This window comes from Pyrgilauda ruficollis, unplaced genomic scaffold (assembly GCF_017590135.1).
Source record: "Pyrgilauda ruficollis isolate IOZ18807 unplaced genomic scaffold, ASM1759013v1 scaffold81, whole genome shotgun sequence".
NCBI classification, from domain to species: domain Eukaryota; kingdom Metazoa; phylum Chordata; class Aves; order Passeriformes; family Passeridae; genus Pyrgilauda; species Pyrgilauda ruficollis.
This window is the reverse complement of record NW_024530044.1, coordinates 20784-33874: the sequence shown is the minus strand read 5'-3', so window position 1 is coordinate 33874 and position 13091 is coordinate 20784. Positions and strand designations below refer to the sequence as shown.

The window sequence follows — 13091 nt, the reverse complement described above, 5'->3', positions numbered from 1 at the left end:
TGTAGAATAAAGTGTTTAGGTTAGCAGGTACAAACAAAATTTAGTGATGACAAAAAAAAACAAAAACCAAAAACAAAAACAAACCAAAAAAACCAAACAAGCAGAGAATTCCCTTTGAAATATACAGAAGCTTTTCATGCTGCCTGACAACCACACTGTTTTCTTTAACAGCAGTGCACTTGGAGGTCAATAGTTCTTATAAAAATAATGGAAAGGTTCCAAATAGTGATTTCATGGAGAGCTGTGTCACATAATTCCTTATCAGAAAGCAAGGAAGAAAGTTTATTACATCCATTTACCAGTCTCTTGATAAATCTGCAGCCACACATGCTGACTTAAAAATAAAGGGCGGGACAAAAATAGAAGCTTTTTTTCTTTTAGTACCAAGACTTACAGGATTAAGATAGCAGAGAAAGATGGTGCAACATGTGCAAGTTAAGACAGGATGGCTTCTAATATATGCAGGTAATAAAAAAATGCAAACAAAGCCAGATGATGTACTGCAGAAAGTCTTGCTCAATATCTGTACGATTTGCTTATAAAGTTTCACAAGCTAAAGATTAACGGGGGAGAGAGAATATCCCTTCAGCAGGATGAAAGCCAGCAGCTTTTCCAATCTTGCAGCCCTTAAGATGGGAGAGGAGTGGGGGGAAAGCGACAAAAGCTGGATATTACTGTAGCCCGCATTTCAGAGCCAGAGCCTGATTCATTCTGGCAACACCGAGGCTGTGCAGTTAGAGACTCAGTTAGGATTCAAAGGTCTGAAACGCAACAGCGACTACACACTGCCCAGTCTTTAACGTGAAACGGGAACATATTCAGGAAGCAGACGTGGAGAGTGCTTACATGGAACTTTTCCTTCTCTAGACTCCTCAGCAGTTTGGAGACTCGCACAGACTCACCACAACTCAAACACAGCACTCCCGCAAAGCACACTCAAAGAGAGAACAGCAGATCTTCTGAAATGCCACGGGACACAGCTTCAGGAACCAAAATACCATAACTACATCTTTCCACACTGTATTTACCACCACCACCATTTGCACGGGACCAGGCTATGCAGAGAATCCCGCAGCACAAGGTTCCCGTCCCACCGGAGCCGCCGGCCGCTCGGGATCGGCTTTGGCTCCCGGGCCAGGGCGTCCCGGCCGCCGGAGCCGCCCCGGCGGGGCAGGGATGCGGAGCGGTCCCTGCTGGGCACCGCCGGGGGCCGGCGCCGGCTCCATCCCCGCTCCGGGGCCTGAGCAAAGCCGCGTCCCCTCCGAGAGCCGCCCCGGCCCGCCCGGCACCGGCTCGGCTGCTGAGGGAGCGGGGGCAGCTCCGCATCCTCCGCCCCGCGCCGGGACAGCGCCGCGGGGAGCGGCTCGGCGGGGCACGGCGGGGCGCGCACTTACGAGAAGGGGTCGGGGGCGAAGAAGTCCACGGCGAAGCCGAAGTAGCTGCCCGCCGGGCCCGAGTAGACGGCCGGGCGCTCCACGTCCAGGTTGAAGGCGCTGCCCGGGGCCAGCGCGGCGCCCAGCAGGACCAGCATCACGCCCAGGCGCGCCATGGCCCGGCCGCGCTGCTCCGCGGGCGCGGCTCTGCCGAGACGCGCCGGCCCCGCGCCGAGGGGGCGGAGGGGCCGCGCGTTTCCCGCGGCGGGGCGGGGAGCGCGGCGCAGTCACTTCCCCTTTCTCGCCGGGACGGGGGCGGCAGGAAGGAGAGGCGGCATCATGTGGTGCCGGGGGCGGGCCCTGGCCGCTCCGCGCCCGGGCCGCCGCTCTCTTCCGCCGGGAGCGGCCGGCACAGCCCGGCACCGCTGCCTGGGCTCGCTCCAGGCATCCCACTCTTATCTCTGCACGAGCTAAAGGCTGGAGCAAGGTCAAGGAAATTGTTTCTTGTGACCGTGGTAAAGCCCTGGCACGGGTTGTTCAGAGAAGTGAGGCTGCCCCATCCCTGGAAGTGTTCAGGGATGGGACTTGGAGTAACCTGGGATAGGAGAAGGTGTCCCTGCCCATGGCAGGGGGTGGGATGAGATGGTCTTTAAGGTCCCTTCCAACCCAAACCATTGTACCATCCCATGAAGGACTGCTAGAAATTTGAAGAGGGGGACACGTCCGTGCGAGGTCTTACCAAGTCTGCTTGGTGAAGCCTTTCTGAACAAGTCTTTCAGGAAAGCTGCTAAGCAAACAATGGAGTGCCAGTGTGGACCCAGCCATGGAGGAAGAAAATTCTGATTTTCAAACACATAGACTATTAAATGAAGTCATTTTAAATCCCAGGATCCCAGCTTCTCCCCAGCCACAGGAATGCCGAGCAGCAGGTGCAAGGCTGGGAAGAGGGAACCTGCAAATCCTCCCTGATGGAGATCTCTGTTACTGTTGCACCCCTGCACTGCCCACCTGGGGAAGAACCGCCCCGTGCAGCTCCAATCCCTTCAGTTGCACTTTGTAGCTCTTGTATCATCTCTCACTAATAACACTTTAGCACTATCATCCTGGCTCAGTTGGCTGTAGCCTCGTCCTCCTCTGCCAATATAAGAGTTCAACATCTGCTGAGTATAGCAGTCTCTCAGGTAAAAGAAAACACACTGAACACCTACAAAGAGCAAATAATTCATATTAATGCAAAATATTAATTTCTGCAAATTAATATTAATATTAATATTTTAATATGAATGTTTAATATATAACAGGACTGGAGTTTATTGACACCAAAAGTCTAAACTTTTTGCTTTCCTCATTGTGAGCATGATAAAAAGCAACAGAACAAATAATGAAGTTTCAAGCACTGGATAAAAGTTAAAAATACCATGTTTACCAAGGGACTGATTTAGTCTAATGGGAATCCCAAAAGAAAAATATTTCTACAATAAGCAGAGGAAAACCCAAATAGCCACCAGCTACTCCTGTGTTCCATTCACTTGTTCTTGTTATTAATTATAATTTCTTCAGGAAGCCTCTTAAAAATTCTATCAAGAAGGGGAATTCCTATACATGATACTTGTTGCTAATTTTTCTAACATTGCTGCCTCCTCAACAGGTTAAAAAGAAACCACCCAACCAAACAAACACAAACTCCACATTACTTTTATTGTTATTTACTACCTTAGATCAGAGCTTTTGTACTAGAGACCTGATCAAAGCAAAACTGCAGATGAGTTAATAAGTTTCTAAACTCTAGTAAAGAGGGCAATAAACTAAAAGAGTGGTTTACGAGTACTTTGATCAGTAACTTAGGGAAAAGGAGGATTGATTTGCTCTACTTGGTTGCATAACCTTACAAAATCACACAAGCAGTGAAGGATAAGTTATCTGTAAGACACTAGAATTTTTTTACCAAATTATCAGTTTTGGCTTCCTAGGGACTGTATAACCTTACAACACCACACAAGTAGCAAAGGATAAGTTATCATTAAGATACTAGAATTTTTTAACCAAATTACCAGTTTTGGCTTCCTAGGGACTGTATAACCTTACAACACCACACAAGCAGCAAAGGATAAGTTACCTTTAAGATAGTATAATCTTTTTACCAAATTATCAATTTTGGCTTCCTAGGGACTGTATAACCTTACAACATCACACAAGCAGTGAAGGATAAGTTCTCTTTAAGATACTAGATTTTTTTTTTTTTACCAAATGATCAATTCTGGCTTCCTAGGGACTGGCCGTGCAGCACTTCTTGCTGTCGGAAATTGCAAAGCCAGTCCATAGGAGCGGCCCAGAGTCAGGGGTACTCATCCCTCATCCCAAAGGCTTTCCTCCCTTTAAGAGGGCTGTTCTCTCGCAGCTGCTCCGTGCCCCTTTGGGCTGCCCAAGGTGAGCTCTCCTCTCGCTCCCTGAGGCTCCCAGGGCTGAGTCACGGGCTGCGGGCGGAAGCGGCGGCGCTGCTGTCTGGCCCTAATTCACAACACGAGCGGAGTCAACCCGTCTAGACAGCCCCGGAGCCCAGGCACAGCTCCCTGTATGGCATCACAGCCCCCAGCCTCCACGTGGGAAAAGAGAATGAAGTGTACGGGCTTGGGATGCACTTCTAAGCAAAGGCAATCTTACTGGAAAAGAGGGAAAGTGCTTTCTGTTACAGGAGAAGCTGAATTATTGATTCCATTGCTTGCATCGAGCGGGCTGTGTATAGCCCTGGCTGACAGGGTATCTGACAGAGCTATTGAGGTATCTGTCTGACAGAATCCTGGACAGAAGAGTGAAAGTCAAACCCAGACTTTGCTCTTTATGTAGAGCAGCAAACACCCTCCCAGTGAGGATGTGATTTTCTTTCCTCGTTGGTTTAGCTCTCAGCATGACTAACAAATAGATAAGGGACAGCCAATGAGATCATATTGCAGAATGTAAACAAGTTAATTATGTGTTTCCATATTTACTTGTTACCTGTTGCTTTCAGTTCTCAGACTAAGATATCCAGCGGTGAAAATCAACAACTGAGAAGCAGGCAGGACTCAGATTCCCTCCAAGCCACCAAACTTTTTGTCTGCATTCAAAACAGCATATAATTATTTTGGAATTGATTGGAGTCTAAAGACTCCAACTCTATCCAACAGATCAAATTCATATTTCTGCTATCAGTTACTGGTCTTGTTAGTTTTTATTCAGACAACAAGCTGTTAACGCAGCTGAATTAAACTTTGCAAGATGCAAAGCACTTTTGGTAGGCAGGTATTGGTTTTTTTGCTATTCCTGAGTGTCCAGCCTGGAACATAACAATATTTCAGAATGTCTCTCCTTTGAGTCTCCACCTCATGACATGAAAGGCAGCAGCAAAAAATGGACAAAGTGCCACAATTCAGTAGAAACTGCAAACGTGCAAACCACTGTGGTCCTACTTCAAAGGGCCAGCAAGGGGTCCTGTATGTAAGTAATAAACTTCAGCCTCTATGTGGATTCAGTGCTTTACAGTACCAGCAGAATGAATATCTGCAGCAAAGAAAGGATCACCACTCATTTGTTCATCCAGACAACTATTAGTGTCCCAGAAAAGCCTTCATCGATGTGAGAGTTTTAGTAAATATTTTGCTCTTGTGCCACATCCAGACATTTGGACTTTCCAAGAGGCTTAGCTGCTCTGAACAGACCTTTTAAGAAGTCAGTTTCTAACAAGGTAATAGAAAAGAAAGTAAAAGATGGACTTCACATAATAGTTTGCTTTGGTCAGTTTCTGCCTTTTTATTTCTATTTTGTTTAATATTAATATCTTTGTTATTCATTGGGAAAAATCAAACATTACATCTGAAAACTGTGGAAGCATTCAGTGGTAAAACACGAGGAAACCACTAGAAATGTTTAGGCTTGATTTGCTGTACTGCTCCTATGAGCAATTCCCACCAGCCAAATCTCACTGGGTTGTTAGCAAAAGCTGTCCTTAGCCCGGGGCTATGGGGCAATGCTTTCACAACAAGGGTATGGCTACATTTGTTAACCCAGCTCCTAGCACCCAGGCTGAGATCCCCCAGATCAAAAGGAAGTGAGCTGTACCAGGTTTTTTTCTGATTTGCTCAATACTGATAGCTGTGTTACTCCAGCCTTAGTCAAAGTCTTCTGTACCAGGTTTTTTTCTGATTTGCTCAATACTGATAGCTGTGTTACTCCGGCGTTAGTCAAAGTCTTTCTGTAATTCCCTTTTCGTGTTTTATAGAGTGCTCATTACTCACCAGGCCTTTTATTTAAACATTAGGATTTCATAGCGCCTAATTCAGAGACAGCACTGCTTGATTTACCCAAGGATTCATATTTCTTCAGTCTGACAAAGTTGGTCATTATAAATCACATGTGACTCAGACTTTGCTTCACAAAGCACTTCAGCAGATTACCAAACAAATAAATCCAGATGCTGCTCAGTAACACCCCCAAAGACTTAGATATTTTTAAAAGACATTTTTAAAGAGTACTTCCCCCCTAGGACAAAAACTTTGACAGGAAATAATGCAATGTGGGGAGAAATGGATCAGGAAAAAACCCAAACAACAAGCTCCACAGTATTCTCTGCACCATCTCTCCGAAAATATTTTCATAATATGCGTGCATATAGAAGATGTAACAGAGACAAAAAGCTAAGTACCACCCTACTCTGTTAAGGAAGAGGGTGTGGGAACACACCAGCCCAGAGGGAAAAGCCTGGGAAGTCACCACACCTATCCCAGAAGGAGTGCAGTGCTCTTGGGTAATCACAGTGACAGAGCTCCCAGGAGAAAGCCAGGGAGATATGGGGCTCTTGGGGCTTCTGGTGGGAAAGGTCTCAGGAAAGCCTTCCAGAAGGGGATGGGGAGAATTTGCTAATCTAGAGAGCGTGATGGAACTGGCTTTGTGCTCCTAGAGTGGGAAAAGAGATGAAGCATTGAAATCAACAGGCTGTGCACTTGTCTCACATGGAATATGTGTATTGTGAATGAAAGTTCTGTACTTCTGCTTCTCCATTCCCACTGAAATGTCTGACCTGGCACAGCAGCTGTGCAGCCCATGAGATGGAAAGCTCCAGCTTCCATGTGAGTTCCTCCTGCAGTGACTTGTTCCTTTACAGGCCAATTCCATCACCCAAAACTGCACCTGGAGCTGCACTTCTCCCCAATCCACCTTTCTGCCTGTACCCAGCAAAGCTTGTAAACACACAGCAGTCACAATGAGTACAGGAGTGCTAACAGTACACTGGATTAAACAAAGAATCATCTCTCCCATCTCTTCATCACTCTCTCCTCCACTTCTTTCTGCCTTTCCTGGAAGGAAGGTCCATTGCTTGCTGGATGCCATGAAATTTAACTCAATATATCTTTTTACATTCACAAAGACCCTCTAGAACCTGCTGCTTTTATGCAGGTCCCTGAAGGTGAGGAAGAGATTTATTTATTCTGCCATCATTACATCTTAATCTCCATCCTAAGAATCTTTTCCTTCTTTTGCCTGCCACTGTTCTCATACTATTTTAGGTACTGTCATTTCTGCTGAGTCCATCATCCATAGCAAGTGTGCACATAGGTTTTATTTAGAAAGTGGAAGTGCCTATGTCTGGCAGAAATTCTTGTGGAACAGTATTCTGCTGGGACAAAGTGAAACAGAGCACTTCCCCTCACACAGGCTCTATAGGCACAGAGGATGGGTCATTTTCTGGTTTATTTCCATTTATGGAAAATTTCCAGATGACAAGAGGCACTTCCTAGGATTCTTACATTCTTAACTGCTTCTGGTTATACAGAAATACCAGAGACCACTGCTTCCTGTTGTATCCCTGAGATATTGTTATCCCTTTCTTTAGTGTAAATCATCTCCTATTTAGTACAAATGACAGCTTCTTATGTACAACTTTTGAATCTTTCCACTTTCTAGTTTTTCTGGGTTTGTATACTTCTGATTTTTTTCTGTGGTGTTTTTCAACATGCATTTTCAAAGGAATCTAACAAGGCTCTGACTCACAGAGCAGTCTGTTGGTTTTTTAATTGATCATTCCAGGCACATAATGCCACATCTGCCTTGAAGCATCTGTCCTCCAGTGCTCCTGTATTACAGTAATGCTTCCACATTCCTGCTGAATGATTTGGAACAAAAACAAGTTCAAAACTTTCAAATTCCCTGGGAAAGGAATAATTCTTCAGGCTCTCTGTTCTTAGTAACAAGCTCAGACTTTAAACATGTTGAAGACTTAGATAACAAAATAATAACAGGATGCCGAGCAAGTAGGATTGAAAGGCAGTGGAGGAATAGAGACAAGTTCTTTTGTATCCAATACTCTGAATATTCTTTTACTCAGATACAAAAGCACTAAAAGATGGTGATAACATGATCTGACACTGAGAGATATTTCCTTCCCCTTGTGCCTCAAGAAGCATTTCAAGTGTTTGAGCCCAGGCATTCTCCATGTTGATGCACCAGCTGAGCCATCAGCTCCAGCCTCTTGCCTTCAGAAGACACCTTACCATCTTAGAGCATGCCCCGGAGTTCAAACTTCCTCCCTCTTCCCTCAGCAGAAATGCCCCTTTCTGCCCAAAGAACCCCAACTCACCCTCACTCTGATGTTGAAGCCATGATATTTTGATCCTCTGTGTCCAAGGAATCCTGTCCTGTCTGGCATTAATATTAAACCATAGCATGCCCTTATTTATAAAACACTGTACATTGGTGACTATGCCATTGTTGAGTAACATAACAACAACTTCCCTCAAGCAATAAAACTAAACATAGACCAAGACATAATCAGGCCTTTATCCATTCTAAAAGAGGGTTTGGCCAGGGCAGTGAGGGCTGGGGATGTTTGGTTTGTTTTCAAATTTGTCCTATTTGCTTCTAAGCCATCAGCTTGCCATTGCCAGGGGTCACTCCAGCAGAGTGCCAGCTGTGAAAGAACTATTTTTGCATCTATCAAACAGAAGTTAATGCTGACAACAATTATCAGTGGTGGAAACTACAGACACTTCCATGCCCTGAATAAAGAGCACATTGAAGCTCTTCCATTTTTGTCTTCTTGGGGGAAGATTCTTCATTCCACTTGTCCTGGCTGCCCTTATATACAAAGAATGGGCAATTATTCATGTACAGCAACTGTTGTGCAGAACTGGAACTTGGTATTTGTGTGTGGAAGGCACTGTGTGGGAACAGCCATGTACAGAATACAGACTTCCATTGACAAGAAAACGACTGAAGAGCTCATGGTGTAGGGCTGATAGTGCTGACAAAGTGCAGCTCTGCCACCTCCCAGGTGCTCATTCAAGGAAATAGCTCACAACAGTGAGACCCTTACAGTTTATAGTTCTCTCTAATTTTGACTTCAGTCTGTCAGACATTTGAAGAAATAATTTTTGCTCTGTTCCTTCTGACCAGCTTTCCTAATCTTCCTTGTCTCCATTTGATAAACAAACCCCTGAAATGTTAGGAAATGTTAGTCATGTTAGGAAGGCACACTGCTGAGGATACCATGCCCACAGGGAGAAGGCAGCAGTTGCCTCCACAAGGACTGCTGGGCTAGCTGATATGGATTAGAGAGGTCAGTCAGAAAAGCCTCCCTTCCCCTGTGTTTATACTCAGCAGAGAGAAAAGACAGCAAAACAAAGTGATGAAGAATGAAATTAAAGGTTTCTTACCTAGAAACTTGGCTGTCATCTCATTTTAAGGAGGCATTAAGTTGCAACTACGGAATTTTTGAAGTGGAAGTCCATTTTTTTCTGAAGCAGTCTACTGCTCCCAAATGAAAGAACTAAACTACCTGTCATGTCAGAGATCACTAAGATTGATAGAAAACAGTGAGTGAGAGCTTGCAATGGATTTTGATTACTGTGCAGAGACCAAACTACCACATCCTCTTTGATCCCATCTGTGCCTGCCTTGTGCACAGAGCACAAGGGAAACCATGGAATGAAACAGAAGCGGAGCTGGAACATGAAGAGGACAAAAATTCTCCTAGAAGAGCAATCCTGTCAAAATGTATTGTAGAAGCCTGAGAAATAAAAGTTATAAGCTGATTTCCTGCCGGCTATGTGCTACACCCATATTAAGTGCTGACAGACAGTTTCATTCATGCACAGGCCCAAGGATGCAGCCTCCACAGAACATTTCCCTAATGGCTGATGGTACAAAGAACATTGTTTTGCCTTGGGAACCTTCTATAGTAACCTTTGATCATCTCTTTCCTTCAGGATTGCTTCTGCTTTTCTCCTTTTCAAAAGGAATGCTGTGATGCTTTCTTTTCCATGGTTTCTTTCTTTAATTTAGGAGTCTGTCTCATTTCCGAAGTCTGATTGGGTAACTCAGGGAATGCCTCTAAGTTTTAGGCCAGCCTTGCTCAAATTTAGGTCCAAATGTATTACAACACCACATTTTCAACCACAAATGTAAGATAAAGAGATTACCTCCAAGGTCTCTTTCCCTAAACACAGATGAGATGCTGCTGCTGCTATTTTATGATTGAAAGAACTGATTATTTTTGGCATTCATTTCAATAATGTGCTATAAAGGAGCCTATTGTGGTCACATATCAGAGCTCTAACATCATAAATGAATAAAACATCTTGGCCTTATTGCTAACACCAGCAACAGCTGCTCTCTGTAAAAAGACAGAGCATCCATTGAAAGGAAGAACTAAGTGTGACAGGCAAAGCCAAGGTCACTTCTAAGCCTGCAATACCAGTGTGGGGGAAAAAGAAAAGGGTCATGTGCACATATCACAGTAAAAGCACTTCAGGTGATCACAGCTCCAAAAAATACACCTGGTACCTAACCAGAAGCAAAGACTTCATTCGAATGCTTCATGAAGCATTGGCTTCACAAAAGATTCTACTTATTAGAAGCCCATTTGTAGCAAAAATCTTAAGTATGTAAAGAGAAAGCTTTGAATTTTGAAAAAAAACCTGTTTCTAGCACTTAAGTACATTAAGATATTGTGTTCTTCACAACTGAAAGGCATCAGCTTCTCTTTTTACACCACCCTTCTCTGTTTGGCATGAAGTCAAAGCAAAGCACAGGATAGGACTTCCTGGAAGAACCCGAGCTAGCAGGAGTCATGTTCCAAACGAGATGTAACAGGGGTGTGCAACTCCCGAGTTTCCAAAAGTTGCCTGGAAAGTAGAGGGATTTAAGGGGGAAAGAGGGAAGGTACTCTGAAGAGAAAGGCCCCACAGGCTCCATCTAGCAGAGGAAATGTTCCAGATTAGGAATTGTTGGAAGCTCTGTAAAAGAAGTGCTCCTGAGCAGTGCACAGGCCTGTCCTTATCCCACCTCTTTGTTCCTCAGGTGTCTTGTTTTGGGAGTGCCATGAACAGTCCCTTGGTCTGACACAGCACAGCTGTTGTTACATGGTTTTTGCAGCTCCTCTGGCCTTCCCACATCCCATTTTTCCAATTCTGTTCTATTCTTATTCATATTATTCAGGGCCTAATTGCTCCTGAGACACTTCAGGTGAATATGTATGCGAAATTTGCATATGAGAACAATCCCTTCCTGTCAGCTTAGGGCTGTAACAATTTCACTGTGAGGAAAAGAAAGACCCAGCCTTGTAAGGTTTTTAGTTTAGTTGCTTAAACACTCTGCAGTTTTAGTAGGTTTTTACAAAGCAGCACACGGAACAGGAATAACAACTGATGTTTATGAAACCTCCAAGCATGTTATTTGCAAGATAGATAAGCTTACCAAAATTAAGCCTGCATTACTTACTACACTCAGGTAATTTTTAAAAGGGGCATTAGCATTGCAAAAGAATTAGAATTTAGCGTTCAGAATGTCTTGAATTCAGCACTCAGAACACAGTTTTTGACAGCTGTTATTCCACATCCAACTAAACTGTGAAAGAAAGCATTAATAAAAACAAACTGATTTGAATGTGTACATTCTTTCTGTAACCAACACATTAAACAAACACAATCTATTATGAGAATACTAAATTGCCAAGTTAAGTACCACTGCTTGGTCCCAGGTTTTATCAATAATAAAGCCTCCTCTTGATAAAAACAGTTGGGGGGCACTTTCCATTAACAAATGGCAACACTTCTATTACAAACAACTCACAGATAATGTAATATTTAAGGTCAGTCTGGGCAGTTAATGCTAAATATTTTTCCAGGCCTTCGTGAACAGCGTTCATTACCAAAACCAGCAGGGAGCTGTGAGTAACAAAGCAGTGGCAAGCATAAAATTTAACCACACAGGCTTTAAAAAACTCCCAGAACTTCAAAGAATTTAAAGCTAACCAGTTTCAGCAGTTCACACAGTTTGTGTGTGTGTGACTGAAATGGGATTTGAAACACACCAAAACTGAGAACCAACCAACACTACTCCCACAACAGCCAACACCAGGAAGCAAAGGCATGGGTTTACTGCAGCACCTTTCACTGCTTTTGTCCACACACACATCCAGTACCAAAGGTGCTTTCAAGGCAGTGCTACACCACTGTGCTCCCTCAAGATTTGCTCAGGCCACAGCTGCATTTCTCACCTAGTGCTCACCTAAGTTAGGAGCAACACAGGGTGATACAAACACTGGCCCAGGCTGCAAGGGATAGAAGGCAAGTTTATTGCAAAGGTGTTTCTGACCTGGCTTATGATGCTTTACAGCCTGATCTCAAGACAGCAAGTGTCCTGCACTGAGCCTGCCTGCTCTTTTAACAGTGAAATACTGTATTTTTGACCCATACAGACTGAGTAGCCACTGAAATGAAGATATAATTATTTTTGCATTGAGATTGCATCTCATTCTTCCAGAAGTGACTCATTGACTTTTATCAGAGTAATTTCAGGAGGAATTTCAGAGGAGTTATCAGTAATTTATCAGAGGAAATGTGCATCAGTAAGAACAACTTAGTGACGTCACATCCAAGTGAACTCCCTTCTATCACACTGCTCATTTCCTGAACATCAATAATTCATCTACCCAAAGCAATGCCTTGGCATTCATTTCCAACTGAGCATTTATTGACTGAAACCCCATTAGCTACAAATCCAAGGCTCTTTAAATGATGAAGAACTTTTAGCAGCCCCTGTGAAAGCAGAAGGAACACACAGCAGCATAGGGTTCCCCACCCTCAGAAGTCTGAATGCTCCCCTGCCAAAGGGCTCCTGAAGAGCAGTCACTCTGCTTTCATGGTGGGAAATGTGGGCAGAGGAAGCCCAGCCAGGAGCTGTGCCAGAGTAAGTGGAGAGGAAAAAAGAGTGAAAACCAAACAGGGACAGCCAGCTATTGTTTCCTGCCCACGTGAAGTCATCTGTCAACAGCTACTGCCTAGGACAATCAGGTTTTCTTCAGCTGGCTTACAGATGTTCAGTGGGTTTCAGCGTTCTGCAAGGTGACTGTCTGAATGTTTAAATGACACCTGTACAAAGGAGGTGTGCACCACAACCATCCTTTTAGACCCAAAAGAGCACACAGGCACTCTCTGCCTATCCATCAGGGTTTTATTTGCTGAAATTAATGAGTCACCCTGACATTCCTTCACTGTAAAACTCAAGTAAAATGAACAAAACCGTTGGCAAAGATTTAAGCTATTTACATCAGTGAAACAGATAAGTATTATCAAGTGAGTATTATATACAAGAAACCAACCCCTAAGACACAAAACATAGACATTTTCTTCCTTGATAATGATTAAATTACTTTTATTCCCATTTAAAATATACAACTTTGAAAAA

General features: G+C 43.9%; 1 protein-coding gene across 3 annotated transcripts in view; it reads right to left on the bottom strand.

Annotated features, from left to right (window-relative positions):
- The window catches only part of ITGAV (integrin subunit alpha V), a 49519-nt gene extending 47850 nt beyond the window's left edge, over positions 1–1669 (bottom strand). For all 3 annotated transcript variants that reach the window (XM_041487577.1, XM_041487575.1, XM_041487576.1), the window contains exon 1: positions 1395–1669. In XM_041487577.1, coding sequence (XP_041343511.1) covers positions 1395–1549 — 155 coding nt within the window. In that variant the 5' untranslated portion in view covers positions 1550–1669. The remainder of the gene's footprint in view (positions 1–1394) is intronic.
- Between the last annotated feature and the right edge of the window lie 11422 nt (positions 1670–13091).